The following is a 25,584-nucleotide window of genomic DNA, read 5'->3' as shown; positions in this document are numbered from 1 at the left end:
ATTTATAGATTTTAATTTTACCTGAGAAATAGCATCTTCACTTGCTGGGTTCCAGAAATTTTGATAACGTAAGTGGGATCCCACCTGTAATTAAGCATTTGAGCTTAAATATTTTTATAATGTGTTGAAACTAGATTTCTGTTCCCAAGTAGGATAAGAAGCAACAACAGGAATGGGTGTAAGTGAGTAACTGTGCATTTTTGTTGGTGCTGGGTTGTTTGTTTTTTTTTTTTCTTGATGTTGTTTTTGTTTTTAACTTTGGTGGTTCACTGAATTACATACAAACTTTCTAATGAGAGGAAATCCCACTGCGTGTGAATATGATGAAGGACTGTTACTGAATCATCATGCTAAATTGTTGTTTTCCTTAGTTTAGAACTTAACCATGTTAATAAACATCAACACATGCACAGGAATGTGAATGCTTTGCTCATGGCTTTAAGCAGAACGGTAGCACTGTCAGATTCCAGCCAGTGCTGCATATCTCCCTTGTGTGCACTTCATTTCCATAACTAATAGTTGCTGTCATGTTAGCCATTGTTGTGTAAGGAAGAATCACTGTGCTAGACTTAAAAAGCTTTTTTGATAATAATTTGGACAGTGTCATTTGTTATACAATGGCTTTTCTCATCAACTGTACAAATAAAGTAGTCTTTTGTGTAAATCAACCAGTGAATATTTATGACAGGTGCATTCACCTTTACTGCCACAGCTGAATCAGTTGGTATTTATCATCTGGGTACTGCAAGGAAAATGTTCTCAGATCTAAAATGGTATTACAGGGAGGATGAGCTAATGACTGTAAACCGGCTTTGAGGTAACCATAGTGCTCAGCAACAGCAAGAACCTTGTAATTTAGACGAAATACAATGATAAGGGTGGATTGATGGATTTATTGCCATCTTTCTCTTTTCCTAGCCATAACGCGATCTGAAAATTTATTTTAAAATATTTCATAGAATCACTAAGGTTGGAAGAAGAGGAAATTTTTCCTAACATCCAATGTGAATCTCCCCTGGTGCAAGTTGGGACCATTTCCTCTAGTCCTGTTGAGTGCTACATGGGAGAAGGGGCCAATCCCCACCTCACCACAACCTCCTTTCAAGTTGTTGTAGAGAGTGATAAGGTCTTCTCTGATCCTTCTCTAGCCTAAACAATCCCAGTTCCCTCAGCTGTTCCCCATCATACTTGCATTCCAAACCTCTCACCATCTTAGTTGCCCTTCTCTGGGCATGCTCCAGTGTCTTGATGTCTTTCTTATAATGAGGGACCCAAAGCTGAAGACAGCTCAAAATGCAGCCTCACTACTGCTGGGTACAGAGGGATGATCTCCTCCCTGCTCCTGCTGGCAACTCTATTTCTGATACAAGCCAGGATGCCATTGGCATTGGCCACCCGGGCGCACTGCTGGTTCATGTTCAGCTGAGTGTTTATCAAGACCTAAAGGTCCGTTTATTCCACACAGTCTTCCAGCCACTTTCCCCAAGCATGTTGCATTGCCTGGCGTTGTTGTGGCCAAAGTGCAGAAGCCAGCGCTTGATCTTGTTGAATTTCATCCCACTGGCCTCGGCCCATTGAGCCATCTTTTCCAGATCTCTCCATAGAGCCATCCTACCCCAGCTCAGTATCTCCTCCCAGCTTGGTGTTATCTGCAAACTTGCTGAGGATGCACTCAGTGCCCTCATCCAGGTTATCACTAAATATGTTAATCAGGACAGGTTCCATAACCAATCCCTGGGGAACACCTCTTGTGACCAATCTCTATCTGGATTTAACTCCATTCCCCATCTCTCTCTGGGCTTGGCCATCCAGAAAGTTTTCTTTAGCCAGCAGAGTGTATCTGTCCAAGCCGTGGGCTGCCAGTTTCTCTAGGAGAATACTATGGAAGACAGTGTCCAAGACTTTTGCATCTACTTCTAGCTCATTTTTAATAAGAGTGTGTGAGATATACTTGGAGTGTGAGATGTTAATTTGCTGTTCATTTTGCATGGATTATAAAAACTCACTGAATATACAGACTGCTTTTGCTGCATGAAGTGTGTTGGCCCCTGCCTATCTTAATCTAGTATGTCCTAAACATTACACTGTAGGACATTTTCTCCCTCTGAAATTTTCCATTGGCATAGAAATAGAGATGTGAAATAAAAGTCGCATAATATTAGAAAGAAGAAAAACTAAGGTCCACATCTGTAATCTGGTGGTAAGGAAAATTATAGAAGGAGTAAAATTTTTTACTAAGGTTGGACAGTGGAAATCAAGAATGTCATTGTTCTGTGTGCATTCTATTCTGTAGCAACCTCAGTAAAAAGCAAGCTATTGCAACTCCTTAAATCTTGTGTCAAGGAAAGCTGTTGACTTTAAATTATCATGGTCTACTGAAAATATTGTCTTCCTTTTCCTATTCACCTCCCTGAGCATATTTTCTACCATAAAATTTGATGAAGTTTCCATTAAAGTGCTGCTACTGTTTTTCTTAGGTGAGGTCCAAGTCTTTCTGCTAGGCTGACCAGTTAAGGACATCTAGATATCAGATCCACTGTCCAAAGGATAGCTTAGTTCTGTCTGCTCTGAGCATGTTCTTCAGTATCTTGTCCATATCTTGTGGTCTCTCTCAAGTTCCCACAAGATGTTTAATAAACAGTCTTTGGAGGTTTAGGTGCTTACATCTCATTGACAGTGTACTTTCATAGGTACTGATACAGTAATGATAAGTCTACAGCAAAGCTGGCATCTGAATTTTCTTTTCAATCAGACTGGTATCAAGCTGTGTTTGAATATGCCTGTCATGTCTTTGGAGGTTGCAGGGCTGTAGGCCTTTTGCTCACCCACAGAGGATGCTCTGCAGTTGCAGTTCGGCTGCATAGTGTGGTTGCAGCCCATGAGATGTATCCAGGGTTGGACCTTCTGTGCCCTAGCAGCATCCAGCATGGGCCCTTTGTACAGATCTGCCTTTCTGTGTTGTGGCTGTGTTTGCGTAGTCAAGGAAGGGCATTTCGAGGAGAGTCCTGGATAAATTTTACTCCCCTGATCCTTGTTTTCTAAACTTTCTAAGTCAGCTTACAATGTCTTGAATCAACCACAATTTTGGTTGAAAAGAGAATATTTACTAACTTTTCAATTTCCAGCCTGCTTTAATTCTACTGCTGATGGTCAATCTCTGACTGCAGGATGATGCTATGTTCTTATGCATATATGTGTAGAGTTGAAGTAATGACTGTACAGTAAAAATCAGAAAACATAATATTAACTAAGAGTAACTGTGAAATGAAATAGGAGGTAATATGTAGCTTCGGTTTTAGCATCAGTTTTTCTCTGTATGGTAACACTGACTTTCTTCAATAAAGAAAATAATTAATACTGGTGATAAAGGACAGCATTTCTGGAAATGACTCTGACTCATCTGATTTACATAAAAAATAGGAATGCATCTCCTGGCTGGGCAACAGGTTGGCTAGCAAATCCAGGGCAAAAAGCACCTGTGTTTTAGACATGAACAGTTCTGGGTCTATGCAGCAGAGCCATCTGTGCCACAGGTTACTTGCCAGATTTTCCTGCAGAAGGAGTTTATCTATTAAAAAGATGATTCCACAGCGCAATGTGGAAGTGTGCCACTTTCAGACAATCCATGCAGGAGAGATAATGCTGCCCATTCACTGGTAGCATCTGTTCTTTGGCATTCACTTTGAATATGGTGATTATTAGTGACTTGCTGCTGAAATACTGGAAGCACCATCGTGATTTAAATAGCATTTCAATAGCAGGATGTGTTTTTGTGTGCTCTCTACCGTTTCACAATGGCAGGTGAGCATCGCCACTATCTCAGTTTTTCTACTGGGTAGGCTGAGACAGAAGCAGAATCAATATTTACTGCCCATCCTCTTCTTTGTGTTGTATCATTGCTAATGGCAAAAGTACTGAAGAAATTTTATGCAGTATGGTTTGTTGTCCTTCCTATTAGAATGGTGCTGTTTTTCTAGAAGTGAATCACATTGATATCGTACTGTTGGTATGGTCACCAACAGTAACCAATAAATGCAGAACAGTGGAATTATACTGGACCCACATCCCTTTTGTCTCTTCCTTTGGTGAAAATTAAGTATAATTGTCTCGTTTATTTTTGCAGATAGTCATGGCAAACAAAGCAATTTGGCCTATAATCCAGTTTCCAGTACAGTACAGATTAAATAGAATATATCGGGCAATAATTCCAGAAAATTTTTAAATTCTGGTCATGTGTAATTATGTTCTTAATTTGGAAGGACAAATAATACTTCGGCTATACCTGCATTTCCAATTCTGGTGTCTGAGAAGAATATATGCTTATTTGCTATAGAATTTAAATTTAAAAAAGGCATTCCTAGCCAAAGTCAGTCTTTCCCCTTGACATTTTGGTAATACACCAAGGTTCATCTAAATATTTTCATTGTGCTTCAATAACTGGGATTCTATCTTGTAAGTTTTTTTATGTAGATCTAAATAAAGTCTGGACATGGAATAATTCAGAGTGAGTAAGCACCAGAATGAGGGGATTAATGTTATTTTTTAATAAAGCTAAGCATACTTGAAGCAGTTCAAACAATCTTGTTGCTTCTTAAATTGATATTTAAAGTGCCAAAAAAAAAAAAAAAATCGAACATCTGATTAGATTGAATTTAATTTTCCTGATTTGTATATTAAATAGAATCTGTAATTAGTATCTGATTCTCCTATAGAACTTTGTGTTTAGGATAAGCATGCATTTTATTTGTCTTTAAACTATTCTTCAAGTGTTTAGTAATACTAGTTTTTTGGCAGACTTTGAGTTGCACTGTGTTGCAGTGCTGAATGCCTAAAATTGCTGCCATTTCTGTCTAGTTCAGTATTTTGGAGCAGTAGACAAGACACAGCTTGTTGGTTGTGACAGGCTGACTTCCAAGACTAGGACTGTAGCAATATTTCTGTTGTCTGCTTAGCTACAAGCTACACTACACAACACTTAATCTTAGCCAAAAGGCTGAGAAGCGGTGGAATAATAAATTAAGCACGGATAGGCTCCCCAAGGAGGTGGTTGAGTTACCATCCCTCAATGTGTATAAAAACCACTTGGATGTGGTGCTCAGGGCCATGACTTCATGGTGGGTTGTTAGAGTTAGGGTAGCATGGATAGGTTGTGGTTGGACTTGATGATCTTTAAGGTCTTTTCCAACCTGAACAATTCTATGATTCTAAGCTCTTATGTGGTCAGTGCTTTATCCCTGGAAGTGGCTTGGAAATCTGGTGCTTGAGGTGGGTGGCTGCTTGTAACACTTTCTAGATAATATCTCTCTACTCTGGAGAAAATTTGTTTTCCTTATGGTGTTTTGTGTTAATAAAAACAAGAGGAATGGGATGAGAATGTCTTTCTAGTGCTCAGATCTTTTTTGATTGTCCCACTGAGTTTCTCTGAAACCCAGAATCTTTCAATTTATTTTGCCCAAGCCTGAAGTCAAATGCCAACATCAACATTTGTTAGCACCTTTGAACATGTGTTTGACATGTGTTTGGCCCCAGTCCAAATCCACAGACATATATCCAGGTAGAAAGTGCATAAACCTGGAGCTGGAAAAGAGGAGAGCTTGGACTTAGACATAGTAAAGTTCTTCTGGAGTTCAGTGTAGAGACATCTCAACTCAAGTATTTTTGTCTTTCTTCAAAGGCTCTTCAGCTCTGGATGCTGAAGCATTTTCCAGCTACGCTCCCTTTGGACAACACAGTATTCACCTGCTGTAGTTACCAGCCAGGCCATAGTTGCATTTCTCTGTCCCTCTCCCATGCTAAATCCACATATGACATCTCCTTGATCTTCTCAAGGGAGTGTTATATGAATTTCTCTGTCACTATGCTGATGCTTTCCTAGGGGCATGGGTCACATCATCCTCCACTGTAGCCTTGTTTGCACCCACAGGACTGAAAAACAGCAGCTGAGTGCTGGTAGTACTGCACTCTGGAAGGTTAAAGGAGGCTGCTGGTGTCTGGATGGCTTTTGGGGAAGTTATTTTAAAGATTTCTTCACAGTATTTTTTTCTCCAATTGAATGATTTTAATTATTTTTCTAGTCTTAAAATTAATTCCAGCCTTTCAAAATGCCATTCATTGCTTGCCAGTGAACCCCTATGAGAATATAGTAACTGAAGTCCTGATAAAGTAGAACAACAGCACCATGCTCTGCTGCTCTCTGCAGCTTGTCTCAGCATTGCCCTGAGCTGTTATCACAGTGTGCCAGCGTGATGTCACTTGTATCTCCTGCAGTGTAGACCACCCTGAGGGTCAACTGAGAGCCCTTTCCTGTTTGACGTTACGGCTGTTCTTGTAATAACTCTCCTAGGGCTTACAGCCTGCCATTCTCAGACATTCCTCTGATTTTCCAGTCTTTTGCAGTTCTCTATCACCATGTGAGAACAGAATTTTCTAAGTTTCCAGTAGCATAAATTATTTTGAAGTTCCCCATTCCATATCTACTAGTTCTGTACTGGCTGCATTGCAAAGCTGCAATATTTTCCTGGCTTTTAGAATAGCTTAAGACAACATTAAGACTTTTCAAGATTTTAAGAAATTAAGTTGCATGGTGTTGCTGTAGGTAACACTTTTGAGCCCAGCGACAAAAAGAAAAAAGTCTACTTCCTCCTCTCCTCTGCCTTCAGGCTCCCTTACTATGTAGAAGCATTATAGATTGTTTTTCTTCATTTCACTGCTGTTTTTGAATTTTTTCATGAAAGTCTTTTAACAATATGGAACTACTATGATAACTAACTGACTAAATGAAGTAACTGCTAGAAAGGCTTATTAGTTTGATTTCTAGTGATTATTTTGGACGGGAGCTGTTATGTGGCCACTGCTTCTTGTTTCAGCACTTGTTTAAGCACAAGCATAGCTCATGAACAAGCTCCAGGTAATCTGAAGTTAAAGCCCAGAGGGGTCTACCTGGCACAGAACAAAACATTTTTGTGAGACAAATTGAACAGCTTTTTGTGTCTTTCTTTTTCCCTACTTACCAATTAACATCTTCCTTGGCTTTTGATTTTCCTAGATATCCGTGGAATACAAGAGTTTTTGGACAAAGTATCTCAGCAGGGAATGGATGTGGCATTGCAGAAAGTAGAAAACAACATCAATAAAATGATCACAGGGCTCTTTGCCACCATGCGAATTGAGGAACTGAACCGCTACCGGGACACTCTGAGGCGGGCTATTCTTGTGATGAACCCCTTGACAGCAAAATCATTCTTAACAGAGGTATGTGCTCAGCAGAGCTAATATCTTGCTCCATCTATGAAGTCTGCAGTTGGTTTTGACAAAAGATTCAGTTCATTTGTAATAATTTCAAATAAGTATTTAAGTAGTCTCTTCAAAGATTGTGCCAATTATTTTCATTTCTGTAAATCTGCATGCAGAACAGTAAAACTACATTTTGTGTCAATAAAAGCTCTTTGGTAATACACAGAAAAATTAGCCCTCCTTTATAAAATTCATGGGTATTGTTTTTGTATTTCCTTGTTTGTCATATCCATTCCTTAAAAAAAATAATCAATTATATGATGTAATTTTTGATAATAATAATGCATCAGTGGAATTTGTGCAGAACTGGATCTGAGTGAGGAGTGTAAGGTGATAAGCTGAAGTTACATTTACTGAAACAAAAATTACAAGCAGAATGCTAAGTTTTCAAGGCTCTATAACATTTAGAGGGAGATGACTTGTAGAGAGCATTTATCTATGATTTGCATACTTAATTTTTTAACTAGCTCTTTTTACACAACATTGTATTTCTAATGTTTGTTTATTTTTTAAATGTATTTAGTCCTCTGTTTTACATGAATTTATGATTAAAGTACCTTTTTTTTTTTTTTTTTTTTTTTTTTTTTTTTCCTCAATTCCTCAGAAATATACTTTCCTTCTGCAACAATTTCTTGTAAAATTGGTGGTGTATTTCTTGGTGTGTTTTGTTTTTGGTTTGCTGTTGTTCTTTTGTTTTGTTCTTATACTTTCATATTTCATAGATCTTCAGAAATTGATGTTCAAAACCTAGCTGGTTGTATGTAGTGTCAAGTGAGTGGCTTTTAGTAATGTTATTTAGAAAAGGGATTTGGAGTAATTTTTGACTAGGCATTCTCTTGTTCTCATCACCCCGTTAATCTTGCTAATTCTGAGTGATTCTGAATATTCTACACTATCTAAATATTTGCATTGCCTTATAACATGTAAACAGTTTGTGACCATGTTGTAGATTGTTCTGCACTATTTTCTTCACTCAAGGCAGAAGCATGCCTTAGGTCACTGTCGTCTTTTGTGAGTAAAATTCAGAGAATGTCCTACCATATTTCTTCCAATGGGGGTACTGACCTGCACTCCAATAATCGGTGCCTATGCTAGGAGAAATTTCTTGGGATAGCTTTGCCAGTCATAATCTGTTACTCTGTAGTTGAACCTGCAGTCATACATTATGGGTAAACAAGTTAATTATAAAGTGTATGTATTGCCAATGAGTTAAGTCACTGTTAAAAATCCAAGTGTTAATGTGCATGCTCATTCCAAAAAGTGTGCCTTGTGCCCAATCAGTCAACCTTGTAATTTAGCTTAACCTAGTGGAATTAGCAAATGAAACATATGGTTTTAGTAAGAATAAATACATACGTAGACAAACCTTAATTTTTTAATTTATTCTTATGGCTTTTCTGCCCAGAAGACGTGCTTAAGCTGCCTAGCTGCATTTGGCTGTCAGCTTTTATTCCCAGATCTCACATACTCTCTGTTTCTTGGTCCCTTCTTGGATGACCAGTTTGGCTGAACTCCCTCATTGTTCAGTTGTGAAGAGGGTTCATTCACTTTGCAACAGCTGTAGTAAGTGTGAGCTTGATTACTATGCAAGTAACAACTTTTCCAGGGTAAATAGACACTAGCTTGTGTAAATAAGCAGTCTGCAAATTGGGGATTCCTTGTGGCAGAATTTATCTTCTCTTTGACTCATTGTAATATTTATTTTTAAATAAGAATATGCAGAGTTTGAGCCTTCTATTTTGTTTAGTTTGTTTGAAGCAGTGTTGCTTCTTGTGTTGAGTCTTAGCTGATTCCTTCTTTTTCTCCACCTCGTGCATCTCTATATCTTGTAGAGAAGATTTTAACTCTAATAGACAAGAAAGTGGAGATTAAGATGTTAATACAGTGCTCGGACTATGGGGATTAAAAATAAATAAGCCACAACTCAACACTCCCCTCCCTTCTTGTCTTTAACAGCTGCGTAATTATTTGCGGCATAATGAGACAGGAATACTGGGGTAGTGGAACAGGTATCTTTTTCCTCTCAGGCTAACGGGTTAATGTAAAATGAGAGGAAGAGACCAGCCATAATCTCTAATGTCCTTCATTGCTTTGAATCCTCCCGGTGATGGGGAGAAATTCTGCTGAAGCAGCAAGATTTGATGAGACTGAGGATTGCAGAGATGTGGAGCTAGCAGAGATAGGGACTACTGCCCAGACTGATTTGCAGAAGAATCTGGGAAAATCCTTTGCCAGGGATATAGTGATTACTTTCCAGTTTTCAGTAGGGCGATACATTTTTGTACCCTCAAATAATCATCCAGAACCCATATGTGAAGGAAATTACTCTCATCCAAACTCCTCTGATTACTGAAAAGCACCTCACATCCAATCATTTCACACAAAAATTGCTATGCTACAAAAGTGCTGGAAAATGATGAGAGCTGTATGCCACTTGCTTGCTACTGGGTTTCTTGGTGTTTTGGTTTTTTTTGTTTGTTTGTTTTGTGTATGCGTGTGTGTGGTTGTTTTTTGTTGATATTTTTCTTTATGTTCTTCTGATCTGAGATGAACTTTTGATGAAATACCAGGACGTGAAAAGCCATACGACAAAGAATTCCAGGGTCTAATGGTAAAAGCAAAGAGAAAGATTAACCTGGTGCTTTAGCAAAAGAGCAGGAGCTTTTTGGGCCAAGGATGTGTCTATCTTCAGGTCAGCCTTGGAGGGATGGCATTTCAAAACGTTTAGGAAAGGAAAGAGAGCAACCAATCCTGTGTGGAGCCCACTTTGCAGATCAAGGACTTATAAAGGCATGTGTGAGAGGGAGGAGGAACAGACCAGCAGACAGGTTGCAGTGCAGGTTCTGGGGGGAAAACAAAACCATTTTAGGAAGCAAAGTTTACCAAAAAGATTTTTTAAATAGCTAGATATCCTCAAGAGGATTGGATTGCAATAAGTGCATCTCAGCTTACAACTTTTTTTCTACTTAGCTAAGGAAACTGCCTTGTTAACTGCTTGTAGAAAAAATGGTGTCCTTTGTGCAAAGACTTTAGGAGATAACAGATTACAAGGGAGGGATGATGCTGATGATCTGTTTTTTAGACTTAGTAGAGAAAAATTGTATTGCTTAGCTGTAGACTTTACACAATGAAAATTCAGCAAGCAATGAGTGAAAGGAGCCCTAGCATTAGCAAAAAATTTGGATGGAGTATTATCAGGCAAGCTCAAGAGGGGCCTTGTTCTAAGAAGTGAAGACTTGATACAGTCATTTCCTGTCCTCAGTGGAGGCTTTACTCTGCTAGCAGCAACCAAGGCAGATATGAGTGCATACCTTGCTGCCCCTTGCTGTAACTCTCTTGGTTTTGCAGAATAGTTTGAGTTGGAAGGGATCTTCGAGACCATTCAGTGCCAACCCCCTGCTATGAGCATGGTTACTACACACCAGATCAGGCTGTCCAGAGCCCCATCTGATCTGGTCTTGAATGCTTCCGGGGATGGGGCTTCCACAACTTCTCTGATTAACTTGTTCCAGTGCCTCATCACTCCTGTAGCAAATAAGTTCTTAATATCTAATCTAAATCTACATTCTTTTAGTTAAAACTGTTACCCCTTGTCCTGTCACTGCATTCCCTGATAAAAGGTCTCTGTCCTGTGTGTTGACCTGTGTCCATACAGACAAGCTTATTATACCAATCTATGTAAGTTGCCTTTCATTTTCAAAGAAAATTCAAATCATTTAGCTTTCAGCATTAATACAATTTACTGCACATGATTTTTGCTAATTTTAAGATTTTCTCTACCCCAAGTTGATGTGGAGTGATATTATGATAACATTACCTTGAAGAGAAGCAAAAATATTACTTTCATAAATAAAAGATCTTGTTGCAAATTAAATCTTAAAAAGTCAGGAGAAATAAGAAAAGCATGTAAACGAGATACTAAGCAATTCTTGCTATGTAGAATGCAAATGAAAGAGAGAGAAGTGAATATTTATAGATCACATAATTTCAAAATGTTATTGAACCTCTACTGTGATCTTTTTTTCTCATTATTGCTGTGAATAGAAAATATAGTGGCATTTGTTCTGTGAAATTTCATTATTATTCCTTGTGATGTCATCAATATTATGTCTTCTTTTTGAAATAATAAGATACATTAAACTTAAGTGTTTCAAAAAAAAAAAAAAAAAAGCTTTTTTCAAGTAGTGATATGGTTGAACCAGATTTCATCTTTAGATCTGATCATGCGGTAAAATCATGGATCTCTTAGCTCAAAGATGGGGATTTGCTTTAGTGTTACATAGCTCCCTAAAGCAAAACTTATTGACAAAACTTATTTAAATAAAAAGAGTTATTCAACTTTTTGTCCACAAGGATTTTCATCCTTTGTATGCTGAAGGCCCTTGGAAGCTCAGTCTTGTTTTTTTGCTTAGTTTAGGGGTTTTTTTGTTGTGGTTGTTTTTTTTTTTTTTCTTTTTTTTTTTTGTTTGTTTTCAGTTTTGTGTGTTTCTCACTGAGCTTTATACATGCTCCCTGGAAGCAGTCAAGGCCAGGCTGGCTGGGGCTTTGAGGAACCTGGTCTGTGGGAAGTCTCCTTGCCAATAGCAGGAAGATTGGAACTAGATGATCTTAAAAGTCCCTTCCAACCCAAACCATTCCATGATTTTATGATATCCTGGGGAATGTTACATCAACACTTAAGTTGTGCTTTGTTCTTGTAGCTAATAAATAAAATGATCCTGTCTTTAGACAGAAGTATGATGAGATGTTAAGAGAAGGAGTGAATTCTGCTGAAAATAGAAGTTAAGGATCAGAGTGGTGGACCTGGATGTTATTTCCTTTCACATCCATTGCAAAATTTCTGTAGTTTTCCACGAAAGCAGATGTGGCAGCATTGTTTGTTCAGTCATGAATAGATACACTGCAGAGTTTGGTGGACATCAAGTATTCGCAACCACCTCTGGAGGAAGTCATATAGGTATATGTGGATTATGAAGAGTTATGCCTCATAACTTCAGAGGCTAAAATCCAATCTGGCAGTGTAGTGTGTCTCTTTTCTCCTATACTTTTCTCATAAGTAGACTGAATGCTCTTTTTTTTAAGGTTATTTTTCTCATCCTTTTTTTTTCCCCCTCCAAGAGTTTGAGCTTTTCAGACACACATTGTCTTGAAAAGCATTTTGCAAGTCCATTCTTTATGACATTCAGCATACCCATTGCAATTTCTTGATATTAATAGCAGCATAATTAAATATATTTTCTTATTTTTTGGTCTTTCTGTAGCTAGAGACGGAAAGGATTTTTTTAGTCTGCAGAATCTTACAAATCCCTTTATTGTTCAGAATGTTGAATATATTGAAACTTTCACAGAATCGTAGGGGTTGGAAGGGACCTCCACAGATCATTGAGTTCAGCCCCCTGCCAAAGCAGGTTCCCTACACCAGGTTGCACAAGTAGGTGTCCAAGAGGGTCTTGAATATCTCCAGAGAAGGAGACTCCACCACCTCCCTGGGCAGCCTGTTCCAGTGCTCCGTCACCCTCACTGTAAAGAAGTTCTTGCGCACATTTGTGCAAAACTTCCTATGCTCCAGTTTCTGGCCGTTTCCCCTTGTCCTGTCTTCACACACTGCTGAAAACAGTCTGGCCTCATCACTCTGCCCCCCACACCTTAGATATTTATAGACCTGGATCAGGTCCCCTCTCAGTCGTCTTTTCTCAAGGCTGAACAGACCCAGTTCACTCAGCCTTTCTTCATAGGGGAGATGCTCCAGGCCCTTCACCATCTTTGTGGCCCTCCGCTGGACTCTTTCCAAGAGATCCCTGTCTTTTTTGTACTGGGGAGCCCAGAACTGGACGCAGTACTCCAGATGAGGCCTTACCAGGGCAGAGTAGAAGGGGAAGATCACCTTCCTCAACCTGCTGGTCACACTCTTTTTAATGCACCTCAGAGTGCCACTGGACTTTTTGCCCACAAGGGCACATTGCTTGTGCACACTGCTTTCATCCTTCAAATGTAGTAGAAGACTCTCATTTGTGAGTTTATTTAATCTGACAGAGGGGGAGCAAGTTTCTAGATTTTCACATTTCAGTAAAAATTTTATCTAATCTTAGATTTACTATTTAGTCCAGTTTGTTGACTTCTTGTACTCTTGCAGCCTTGAGTACAGACCATTCAAATGAAGCAGGAATGATTAGATATGAATATCTGCTATTTTCCAGTTCTTGATAAATGAAGTGATGATGGGGTAGCTTTTCATATGAACCTGCTCTCTATAAGTACAGGTTTAAAGATTAGATATTTAGTCACAAGCAAATGAGAATGGAAAGAATGTTTCAGTGCTCAAATAAGTTAACTTCAAGGGGATTTGCATCTCATGCATTGTCACTGTGATCATAACCTAAACAATACATTCTGTTTCTGTATTTTCTGTAAAACATCAGGAGGGACATGAAATTTAGGTTAGCTATGTAATGATGGGGTATCTGTGGCACTATGTATGACACTGTGCTTGCTGTATCTATGATAGTTTATTTTAGTATCGGAAATGAGGAAGAAGCATCATGGGAAATCTATCTCAATGCAGAAGGTTGACATCTTCTTAAAAACGCAACCTGAAGCAGGTGCTTTGCACTGACATTAATTTTAGAACTGTACTTTGCTGTTCTTGAAAAGTAAGTATGTAAGTAGAGTGGAGCTCAGATGAAACATATTGGCCTTGTTTCTTAATTGAAATTGCTAGTAGCAGTTAGGGAGAACTAGAATGCAGGCATGCTCATCGTGCAGTCAACTGTGCCTCCTATGCTTAGGTGATATGAAAAAAGAGACAAAAGCCTGCTTGACTTTCCAGTCTGGTGGTACCAACATACAATGGTCATATATGCTTTACACTCTTTTATCTGTTTTAATGGTAAAACAGTAGCCTGACTAAGAGTGAGTTAAAAAACAATTGAACAGGAGGATTTATGTATTTCACATCATATCAAGGAATGCACATATATTCATATAGATATATGCATAACAATGTGTGACAACAATTTGTCTTGTTATCAAGACTAATATTTAAACTATCAGTATTTTTGTAGATGCACAATACCACAGTAAAACTCTTCATCCCTGAAGATAGTACAAGAAAAAATAAATACCCTGCTTTGATGTAAACTTTGACTAGTATTCTGGATTTTAATCTTCAAATTTTTGAATCACTTCATAATCTTTTAAATCTTTTTCTATCCCTAATTCTCTTTCTATATCAAACTGTAAGTTTCAATCCAGATTCATGAGTCTAAGTACAATTCTATTTTCAATGAGATTTCATAAGTAATTTATTGCAAATATTGAGGAAAACTTCAGCTGAACTGCTATGCATTCACTTGACAGCGAAGAATAGAAGCCTTAGGGATTAAGTACTGAGTAGAGGAGAATTTCATATTGAGAGATTCATATGACAATTTCATATTTGCAGTTGTGCAGACATGTTTTCCTCTATTTTTATTTTGGTTGTGTTTAAGTACATGGCATTTAATGCCTTGGTACCTTGCTTGTTATTGGGGATGTTGTTCTCTTGACTAAAACTAGTTGAGGGGTTGAATTCCCATGATTTTTTGAGATCTAATAACTAATAACTCTCTTTTTCTTTTGGATTGGCTTTTTTCCTGCTTTCTTAAACTGCTGTCATAATTGATTATATTCTGCTTTTATTATACCAGAGAATTTAATTGGATGTAATAATCATCCTTGATTTTATAGCTTTTCTATAAACATCTCTGTTTTACTCCTTCTGAGACAAATGTCCTGCCATAGAAAACAATGATATAAAATATATAATGAAACAAAGCTATTTTATTTACACTGGGAGAGGCAGTACATTAAAGTATGTGTTTTTCACGGACTGAGGGTGGCTGTCTGATTCATGTAGGTATTATAAAAAGCTCACTCTGAACATCTGCAAAACTAGTGTGCAGTTGGCTGCCACAGGATGAGTGCTTTTTTGAAGTAAAATGACAGCCAGAGAGGATTAACTTAAAGCAGCGATAAGATCTGACAAAACTGTTTCTAATCCAATTCTTCCTCTGAAGTCACATTGCCTGATTGGCAGAACTGTTCTGCTTCCTTCCTTTCCACCTGTAAACAGAGGTATAGCCAGTCTATTAGCCTACCCAGGTTTCTCTAAAACGTAACCTAGTTTCCAAGTTACCGTGAAAATTCACTATTGAATGTTTCTAACCCTGAAGCACAACCAATTCATAATTAATATTGAAATCGTTTTGTCCATCTTTTAGACTGAATTGAGAAGAACGAATAGACATTAGTTCTTCTATTTTAAAATTTTTCCCTGTGGTACTGATGAGATGACACTAATTTTTTTGCTCTAAAAAGATCACCCCTTTCATAGTGTTACTTTATAATTGGCTTATGAGATATAGTTGAGAAGGATCTCCCACAATTTCATGTTTGTTTGTTTTTCCAAAATACATGTTATAGTTTATAGTTTTATTCTGGTTTTAGTATTTTTTGCTGCGTAAACTTCAATTTAATTAACAATTTAAATACTCTTTTAAAATTTGGTCAAACAAATTGGATAATTATTTGCAAATAGATTAGCAGTATATTAGCAACAATGTTTGGATCATTAGAAACAATTTCGGAAAGAAGGGGAGTGCATCTTGCTTTTGTGGATACTTCATAAGTGGCAATGAAATTTTAGAAGATTGTTGTAAGATAATTTATTCTATTTTGAAAGTACTTAGCAGACAGTAGCTAAACTTTGTGGTCTCCACAAAACTTAAGAACTTGTGGGGTGTTTCTTTTCAGAACTGATTATTATTATTTAGCAATAATGTTTTTGAACCCCCCAACAATAAATTTCCCTAATTAGAACTTGTATTATTTAGCTAATTTATAAATGATTTTAAATGATTTGTTTTTGTTCTAAGTGCTCTCATTTCAAATGGAAAATAAATTAATAGTTGTTATTCATCTCAGAATTTCTATCAATAAAAATAACAGCTGCTTCTGCTGATTGTAAGAATAGATGCAAAAATTATTACTTCAGTTTTTTAAAATCATACTATCTGGTTTCCTATGCTGCCCACACTAAGGACTTCATGTATTAATTAAGCTCTGTGCTTCCTTGGAGGGTTCACTTGTTTTTTTCTCTATTTACAAGTGACTAGGCAGTCGGCACTACTGAAGCTGTTGATAAAACCAATTTCTAGACAGAAATACGTAGACTGAGTTAAATATTGCTCTTGAAAAAAAGCATTACACAAATATGTATTAGTCTGACCTAGTTTTGGGATGTTGGTGACACTAAGTCTTCTGAGGCCAGATAGCTATATATTTCCAGAAAAGATGTCCTCAGTTAAAAACACAACAATAGGGAAATATGAAATAGTAAGTAGGTAGTATATCACGTCATTACTTCTTTGGGATCTGCAGGCCAGAACTTAGCACAGAGCTGCTGAGCATGCTTCTTTAGGATTCAGACTGTATCCTTTTGCTCTTGATGTATTCAGCAGTGACACATTAGGTAGCTCTGGCACCAGTTGTGGTACCATATAATCAGATGAATCTGAATGCTGAAGAGTGGTCAATTTTATGAAACAGTGTTAAAAAAAGTGGTACCGTATCTCCACCCTCTGATAGAGTTGTAAGCATGTGAGATTTATTTGGAAAGGGAACCAGTGTTTGTCCTAAGATTTATAAACATTTTTATTTTAAGAAATTTCTTATGTTTCAAAGCATATAAAGACTGGGAAGTAGCAGGAGTTTAGGCTGCCAAAAAAATTAAGCATCAGTGTTTGGACATGTAAACACAGGGAAAAAGAAAAAGGGAAAAATTGCAAGGTGATGCTATTGGCCTCCTGTATTAAATGAGGCAAGAAGCCCCACTTGTCTGGTCTTCTGTACTTTATCTGGCTCCTGATCTGGTGCTGATGATGAGTTGGACAGCCACAGATTCAGAGATTGTAGTTTTAAAGAATGATTCACATACAGCATTGATTTAATTACAGAGGTGGGAGGGAGGAGATCCTTTTAACTCCTCCTCGGGCAACTTGGGACAGTCTATTACGATGCTTTCAGACAATACCAGCTTGTCTTGGTGTACAGAAATAGACTCACTGACAGTGTGTGACTTGGCATTTCTTAGTGGAGTTATAGAGGAAAACAATTCCTCAGGGTTATTGTGTATGCTATTGGGCATTTTTGCATTGAAAAGTGACATGTGGTTGCAGGAGAAAATAAGTGACGGAAAAAAGGAATGGGAAGTGAATGAATGATACAATCTTTCTCCATTTTCAGTCAAACCAGTGATGAAAGAAGCTTCCAACAAGCTGTACTTTGAGCAGTCTTAAAAAAAAAAAAAAAAAAAAAACCATTTGGCATTTTGGAATTATCTGAGGACTGAAAGCTTTCCATGTGGGATTTCCTTAAAATACAGTTCATGTTTGAATTGCCTTTGTGTGTATGAACAAATAGATTTTTTGTTGTTTTCACTAATAGATATATATTTCATAATCAAATATTTCAAAACAGAAATTTTTACTCTCTGAAAAGAGGGACTACTGGCTCCATGGAATTCCTGGCTCATGGACAGCCCTGTAGCTGGTGCCTGGCATTTTCCAGCTGACAGAATGGTACAGGATGTGTTCTGTGGAAGCCTCAGGGTATTTAGGGTCACGACATTTCCAGGTGCTTCAGTGTTCTGTCAATAGCAAAATGCAATTTTCTGTCTTTTCTGATGATCACATGAATGTTGAGCTTTTCAAATTTGTGTTGCATGGTAACTTCTAGTTCCCATCAGAGCATGATTTAATGTGTCAGTCTTGCCATGAGCCTGTCTTTGATTTTTAAACTACCTGATTAATCTGTGCATTCTTATTAAGATCTGTTTCTCTCAGACTCTAAATTGTGCAACTCTGAATAATCAGTGTGTAGTAGCCATCAGCTAATTTTGAAATGTGCGTCTTAGATCTGGATACATTTGCTAGTGTTGGAAAAGCTGTATAGCAGGGCCAGCCCATGTTCTGCAGCTCAGCACAGAGACAACCTTGCAAAACTCTTGCCAGCAGTGCACTTAAAACATGTAATTGCATTACACTTCATGTTTCCTGTTAACTTTAATTCTTTGGAGCATCCTCATAATAGCTAGTTAAATGTGGATTTGATTTGTGTTTCTTCGATTTTTATTTTTGGCAACAGTGTGCCTTAATTTTGGGAAGTGCAAATTAATACTTATAAAATAGAATCATGTATTATTTATATACCATTTTACATATATCCCTTTGAAATGCATAATCCAAAAAGCCTGCTTGTAGTGCAGAAATCATGCCAGCAATATGTTGCTGTTGAAATCAGTATTTAAGGACCAAATTTGTGGTTTCAGCTCTGTATATTAGTTTAATGTTGGAAAAACTTCATTGACATTAACAGCTCAGATTCTGACTGAATCCAGCTAGAAGTTTTGGTCGTTTGTGTTTGTTTGTTTGTTTGTTTGTTTTCTTTTATAACAAAATCCAAAAGCTTTCCATGGTATGTGCTTCCAAGATAGTTGGGCAGACTACCTGAGAGCTTGGGCTCTGAAAATTCTTTTACAGAACTTCAGAAATTGTGGGTTTCATTCCAACTTAGCGTAAAACCAGCTTATCAATGTGCTCTGAGTATTTGCATAACCTTTCTTTCATACAACTTTTCTCCAGAATAGCTTTTAAATTTACTTCCAAGCAGAACAATTTACATTTCAGTTTGGCATATTACGGTCATGGGTCTTTCATTACTGAGAGAACATTGCTGCATTACTGTCTTGAATGTTAAAGCACTCATGTTAGAGCATTTAAGTGTTCTTATTGCCAATTGCTAAGTTTGAGATGGAAGTACTTTTTCATTGTCCATTTAATCCATTTTCATTTTCATCTTGTTTGGAGGTTGCCAGCCTGCTGTTTCTGAGCATCCTAATTAGGCTTGCAACAGTGAATCCAAGCACACTGTCAAAACAGCATTCAAAGTGGATGCAGAAAGCGTTGACAAAGTTATGCAGGCTGAGGTACAGCTGGATGCACCACATGTACATCAAGAGATGTCCCACAGTGTGCTACCATTTTCCCACTGCAGCTGTCTGATCATACATGCATCATGACACGTTCATCATGTGCAAAGACAAGACCTAGGCTGTACTCCCTAACTTTGCCACTTCTTATGGAGCTGAACCACAGGAACTGTGGTGAACCGTATTGAATACCAGATCTAAAAATCCATGTCATGTCAATGTCATCTGACTTCTGTCCATTATCAGAAGGAAAAGATCTATTGAAGAAAGAACTATGCCCATTCCTATTCAGGCCTAAGATCCAAAACTAGGAGGAAGGCAATTGCAGTTTCATTTCTTAAAATTATTTAACAACAAAAATTTAGAATACGTGCATACGTACAGGATTTAAGTGACAGAGTGGAATGTAAGGTCAGTTCTGATGCTTTTATTTGTGTTAAACTTTTCTGTCATCTGAACATCTGAGAGAGATGAGTGAAGAATTATTTTCAGGAAACAGAATTAAGAATATATCTAGTTAACTGAATTTTTATCTGAAACTAAGATTAAAGCTTAAATCCTTTATTGTCATCTCTGATCATTATTCTTTTTATATCAAGCAGACAAATCTGAGGTTTTATAGTGTATTGTCTGTCTCTCTATCAGTGAAGTGATATTCCCTGAGGTACAGTAGTTAGTATTTGCTCAAGGAATTTTTTTTTTTTTTCAGTTTGTACAATACTAAAAATACGTAGACAGGGTTTTTGATACCTTTAATTTACTCTAAAAAAATAAAAATGAAAAAGAGGTATGTCTTAACTGCATAATACTTTCCTTTGAGAGAAAGGAAACAGAAGCATAGAATTCCCCCCGGGGAGAAATCTGTGGAGCTGCTTTCAGCTTTGAGAAATATTTTGTTGGGATGTTAATATAAATTCTACAGGACTAAATTTGTTGAGTGTAAATATATGCATATGTAGTAAGAGTCCGAAATGTTGTCTGTTACAAATGTGCTTCTCCTCACAGGACCGATAAGTAACAATGCGTGATGGGAAAAGCTGCTGTTCAGATTGGAGTACTTGATTGTGTAATGATTTGAGAAAGTGGAGGAAGTCAATGGAGAGCATAGAAAATTAATGTTTATTGGACATCTGTTTAACTACATAGATTCAAAATAATTGCATTTCCATAGCTTGCTTCCATCCTGAACAGTTAATATTGTATATTTTTCAATATGATTTATATGATTTCCACTTAAGAAGATTTTTTTTTTCTTTAGGCTGCTCATTTTTCACAATTATTTAGATGCTCTTTTCAAGGTAAAATCTTCCTGTAGTGAGTTGCACCTTCACCACAATATATAATGAAATTCCTTTCACATTTAGCCTGGTCTATCTTTCTTAGCCCACTATCTCTGAGATATCTAATGCATCTTTTGCCACTTAAAATCAGGTGTATCACATCATCCTTTTTTTTTTTTTTTTTTTTTTTTTAAATTGGCTTTCTAACATTTGCATGGAAATATACATATATACATATACATATGCATATATATATAAATATACACATAATACGGCTCATCTTATTTCTTTTGTACAACAATTTTAAGGAAGAATTTTGACTCCTCTTAGAAAAGCAGCATTTGTGTGTCATTATCCCTATTTGTATAATCATTTACAGTCAATCTTAAATGATTACCACTTGATTCCAAAAGTCTTACTTTGGGTCGATCCTTTCCTTTCCCTTGCTGATTTTTCTGACCTTGCTGCTGCCTGTATGGACCACAGAAACCAACTCTCTTTGTGGAGCCCACCTTATTCTGTAAGAGGGAAAATCAGTGTGCTGCTTCTCTTTACTTTGTATCTCAAAACAGAATTTTATAACTTGTCCGTTCTGATCAGATGGCATCCCTCTTTTCATGAGGTCACTGACTCAGATATTCTTTTGTATCGTCATCTTTTGTTGAAAGTCCCATTTGTATTTTTCAAAGTTAGAGGTTTGGTGTTTTTTCCCCCCTTCTCAGGAGTTAATGCCCTAATGGTTTTAAAATACACTTTCTCCTCAGTAGCGCAGCCTGCTGGATTGTAGATATGATTGCTTTATGAACTTTTATCAGTATTCTGCTTTGCCTTTTTGGATTTATCCAGTCCAGTCAATCTGACTTCAAAACAGGGAGTTTGTGATTTGAAGATGATGAACTCTGCACCGCGTGATATACTCAGTAAGACTACACTAGGGCTTCTAGTTTCTAGTTGTTTGAAGACTTTTTTTATTTTTTATTTTTGAACCCCCAATTAATTGCTTGCTTTTTTTCTCTTCAAGAGTCAAAGTGAAGAAGTAGTAGTTCAAATGTAGTTCAAATGTCTTGATAGTCTTCTTCTCCTTTTCCAAACAGATGTGAATTTGTGCTGTGGTTTGTTCAGTCCAACAGCAATATTTGTGCAAGGATTTCACTTCTTACTGTGATGGATTTTGCTATTTTGATTTCATACTAAGTTCTATGCAAAAATACTACAATTTCAATGAAGAGGGAGGGGTGGGGGGAAATCCTATCTTTTTGCCAGATAATTCAGTGTTCAGTGGAAAATATTTATTCTGAGGCACTAGAATGTGCATGAATTCAAAAGAAATAGGTGAATTGACCATTAGACCACCGAAGTATATCTGTATAAATAAATAAAATTCTATTTCTCAACAACTTACATTTTTCTCCCTAAAAGTCTTTCTCAGTGTGCTTTGTATAACTTTTAAATTATTTTTCTGGCAGTGTCTATTTTTTCAAGGAGCTTTTATTTTATATGATAACTGTAGGGTGGATTTGTTTGACATAACCCACTGCTGCTAGTGTCTTTTCTTCAACTTGTAGAATTTGATTCTTTGTCACATCAGTACATTCCACGTAGTGATATTTAATTTTCCCTACGTTATTGATATATCATTTTTTCCATACTGACAATTCCCTATGAATTGATGTTTTCTTTTTGTATAGTAACAAAGATATATATTTATATTGAATTTTCCCTTCAGTACATGATTATTTGAAAATATGAGGAATCATATTTAGGAAGGAAGGGGAAATTATATTCTTGTTAAGATTTTTGGCTATAATTATTTTTAGTTAAAAAAATTTACTGAGATCAGTATGTTCTTATGTTTCAAAGAGTTTCATGGCAGTATTTCATTATAATCACTGGCATTTCTACTAAGTTACCATGGCAGGTTTTAGCAACATAATAGCTCTTAGTCACCCAGGCTCTCATACTATAGTATGGATGCTGGTTATTTGCAGTTTATATTTTTTTCTTGCCATTTTCTTTTGGTACATAATGCCTGGACAATTGTGTTTGTAAACTTAAATTTGAAACCTGTTCTATGATGAAGACTCACAGATTTACTCTTTCTGGATCTCTATCCATCTTAAATTTGTTCTCTCTCTTTCAGATATCTGTTTGATGCCTAGTTAACTAAATTTATGCATTTTTTAATCTTTGTTTGTTTACTCTGTTCATTTTGGACAAGCTGCTATGTTGTCATTCATCCTTTGTTCACCTGTTTTGCCTTCTCCTGGGATCTTTACACCTGTGCAGTGTTTGAATATAGCTAATTCTGTCCAGAAAGTAACTTAAGCATATAGAATTTCCCAGCAAATTTTTCACAGCTACAATTTGTTCCTTGCACATGCAAAATCACCATGTCGAATCTTGATATGTACAACCTCACCTAGTATGAAGCTATTCCAAATACTGATGAAAGGTTACTTTTCTAGGTTGTTGCTCTAATCATCTATCTACTCTTCAGTGTACCTTCTTTGCATTATAACACACGAAGCTTTTTTTTTTTTTTTCTCTTGAAGCCTTTCTTCAAGTATTGAATCTTGGCTTTTATATTTTAAAAGGTGTTCAGATTTCAGCTCTTGTTTGCCTTGCCCATCAGTTATTGTTCACTGCTTTCATTTTCAGTGATCTTGCTTCCAACATGAATGTCCTTTGCACGTGGAAAGAGCATGCTACTAATTCACACTAAAGCAATTTATTATTCTGCTTCAAACTGTATTCAAGACCTCTTTGTCACCTTCCCTATATTAACTTGACAATTCATAGTCAGCTGTTACAGCTGAAGCAACCGTTACATTGAGACAAGAGTTACATTGAGCCTGCCATAGTAAAATTCACTCCTTTGTACTCATCGACCTGTCTACCCATCTCTTTCTCTGTCTATGTACATATCTATTATGCTTTTATGCTTCAGACACTAACTTTCAGAAGGCAGGTTCTCTCTGACCAATACACATGGTCCAAGATGGGTTTGACCTACAGGCCTTCCTCTTGGAACATTCATTTTTACATATGCTGAGGTCCTGCACTTAGTCTACTTTCCTGGCCACTGTGGTCCTGCCCTCTTTTCTGCCCCTAATTCCCCATTGCAACTCGTTAGTGCCAACTTTTTAACCCATTCATTTTTTTTGCTGAACTATTCCAAAATGCTAATCCAGCAGATAATTATCCATTTTTCTTTTAAGATGGCTAAAATTAACAATCTTTCAGTAGATGGAACACTTCTTAAACAAAGAAACAAACAAACAAAAAAAAAACTTGAATCTGTGTCACCAATTAGAACTTGGATGATAAGTGTGTTTCTTGATGTTGTCTTAAAAGCCATGAAAGGATATGAACATTTAACGTAGCTCTAGTATCAGTTAGTTTATATGAAGATCTATTCAGATTAGATCTAGAGTTCTCAAAATAAGTTCTTACTGAAAACCTTAAAAAAAAAAAAAGGTGGATAATAAAAAACTATCACAGATAACATGAAGCATGATGAAAACCTATGTAGTCAAAAATGAAAGGTAGTTCCAGTAAAATTATGTTGTCTTGCAATTATGAGGGAAGAAGTTTTGAGTTCCCATAGTTAATGCATTCAGATATGTCATAACATAAAGAATGGTCTAAAAGAATGAAATAGCACTGAGCGTTTATGTATGTGTAGTTGTAACGAATGTGCCATAAAATTTGCACCTTTTCTAATATACTAAGACTTTATTTGTTCACATTTGTCTCCCTGATACCTAACGTATTATAATTGTTTTCCCCCAGTCTACTCTGTGATTCCTTTGGGAGAAATTTTGACTACAGAAGACTTTACATGTTGTAATTTTATATATGTAATACCAATAGGCTAGTTCTGCTGTGTGCTTACCTTCATTTTCATCAAAAGCATATGGGGGAGATTAAAACAAAAAAATCCAACCTGTTAATTCAAAACATGCAAAATCTCACAACAAACAAAAATGCTCTTCTCAAAAGACTAGTTCAGTACTTTAAAGCATGGTTTGCTTCATTTGTACACATCTGAACTTATTTCCTTAGATATAAACTGTTAGTGTGCGTTTGTTAATTTAGTTTCTTGTTTGTTTGTTTTGCAGATATAGATAGCCACTGAAGAGATAAGTTATTGTTTACATCTTCCTTTTGTCTGTTGTGGTTACTGAAAGAACAAAAATAGATTTCTTCTAATTAAGTATTAGGTGTTCTTCATAAACCATATCAGAGAATTTCTTGAATCATTGATAAAGTAACAACATTTAATTTTCTGCATCTTCAACACATTGTTTATTTGTGGTTTTCACTCTATTCTTAGTTTCTTTTTTTAGTTACATGTATTTTTATTTATTTAGCATTTATCTATCTATTTATCCCCACAGTTGGCATTCAGCATACAAGCTTTCTTTGCAAAGAAGAACCAGCCTTTTGTGCTTCCATTTGCAATGTTTTCCAAAAATGAGTGTTTTCTTCAAGATTTGCATGTTGCTGTAAAGAGTCAACAATGCATCTCTGTCTCTAAGGTTGCATTTCCTTTACAGATGAATTATCTCTGAGGTTTCCAGGTTTGGTTACCATGGAACCACAAATCTTTCTCTTTTAAAGACCAAATTATCCATAAAAGTTAGTTCCCCATACAATGTCAGGAGCAATATTTCTGTGTTGAATAGGTAAATATTTTCCTTGATTAACCAACAGTAAGCATTCTTGGTAATGGAATATTGAAGCAGCATTTAATTATTATCTTTAAACCAAATTTTCTATACTTATTTTGTTTGCTCAACTTCCTATATTGTGTTTCCATGTCATAAAATGTAGAACCGTGACAGTAAAGAATTAGGAGAATTTTTCAGAAGTGGTACAGTTTTGAAGGACTTTAACTTGAGAAAATGACAGGCATTTATGATCTTAAGACCATGAAATCTCAGCAATGTTGAAGTAGATTTAAGATCTCAAAGACCAAAGTCA

At 36.6% G+C, this 25,584-nt stretch overlaps 1 protein-coding gene across 2 annotated transcripts in view; it reads left to right on the top strand.

Moving 5' to 3' along the window:
- GRID2 (glutamate ionotropic receptor delta type subunit 2) overlaps positions 1–25,584 on the top strand; it is a 685,769-nt gene that overhangs the window by 412,690 nt on the left and 247,495 nt on the right. For both annotated transcript variants that reach the window (XM_042812758.1, XM_042812757.1), the window contains one exon: positions 7,046–7,251. In XM_042812758.1, the coding sequence (XP_042668692.1) occupies positions 7,046–7,251 (206 nt within the window). The remainder of the gene's footprint in view (positions 1–7,045; positions 7,252–25,584) is intronic.

The sequence above is a fragment of the Centrocercus urophasianus genome, unplaced genomic scaffold (genome assembly GCF_019232065.1).
Source record: "Centrocercus urophasianus isolate 14NV4802_14NV808 unplaced genomic scaffold, USGS_Curo_1.0 seq_13, whole genome shotgun sequence".
Classification (NCBI taxonomy): Eukaryota; Metazoa; Chordata; class Aves; order Galliformes; family Phasianidae; genus Centrocercus; species Centrocercus urophasianus.
Note: the sequence above shows the minus strand (reverse complement) of the source record. Positions and strands in the feature narration are given on the sequence as shown.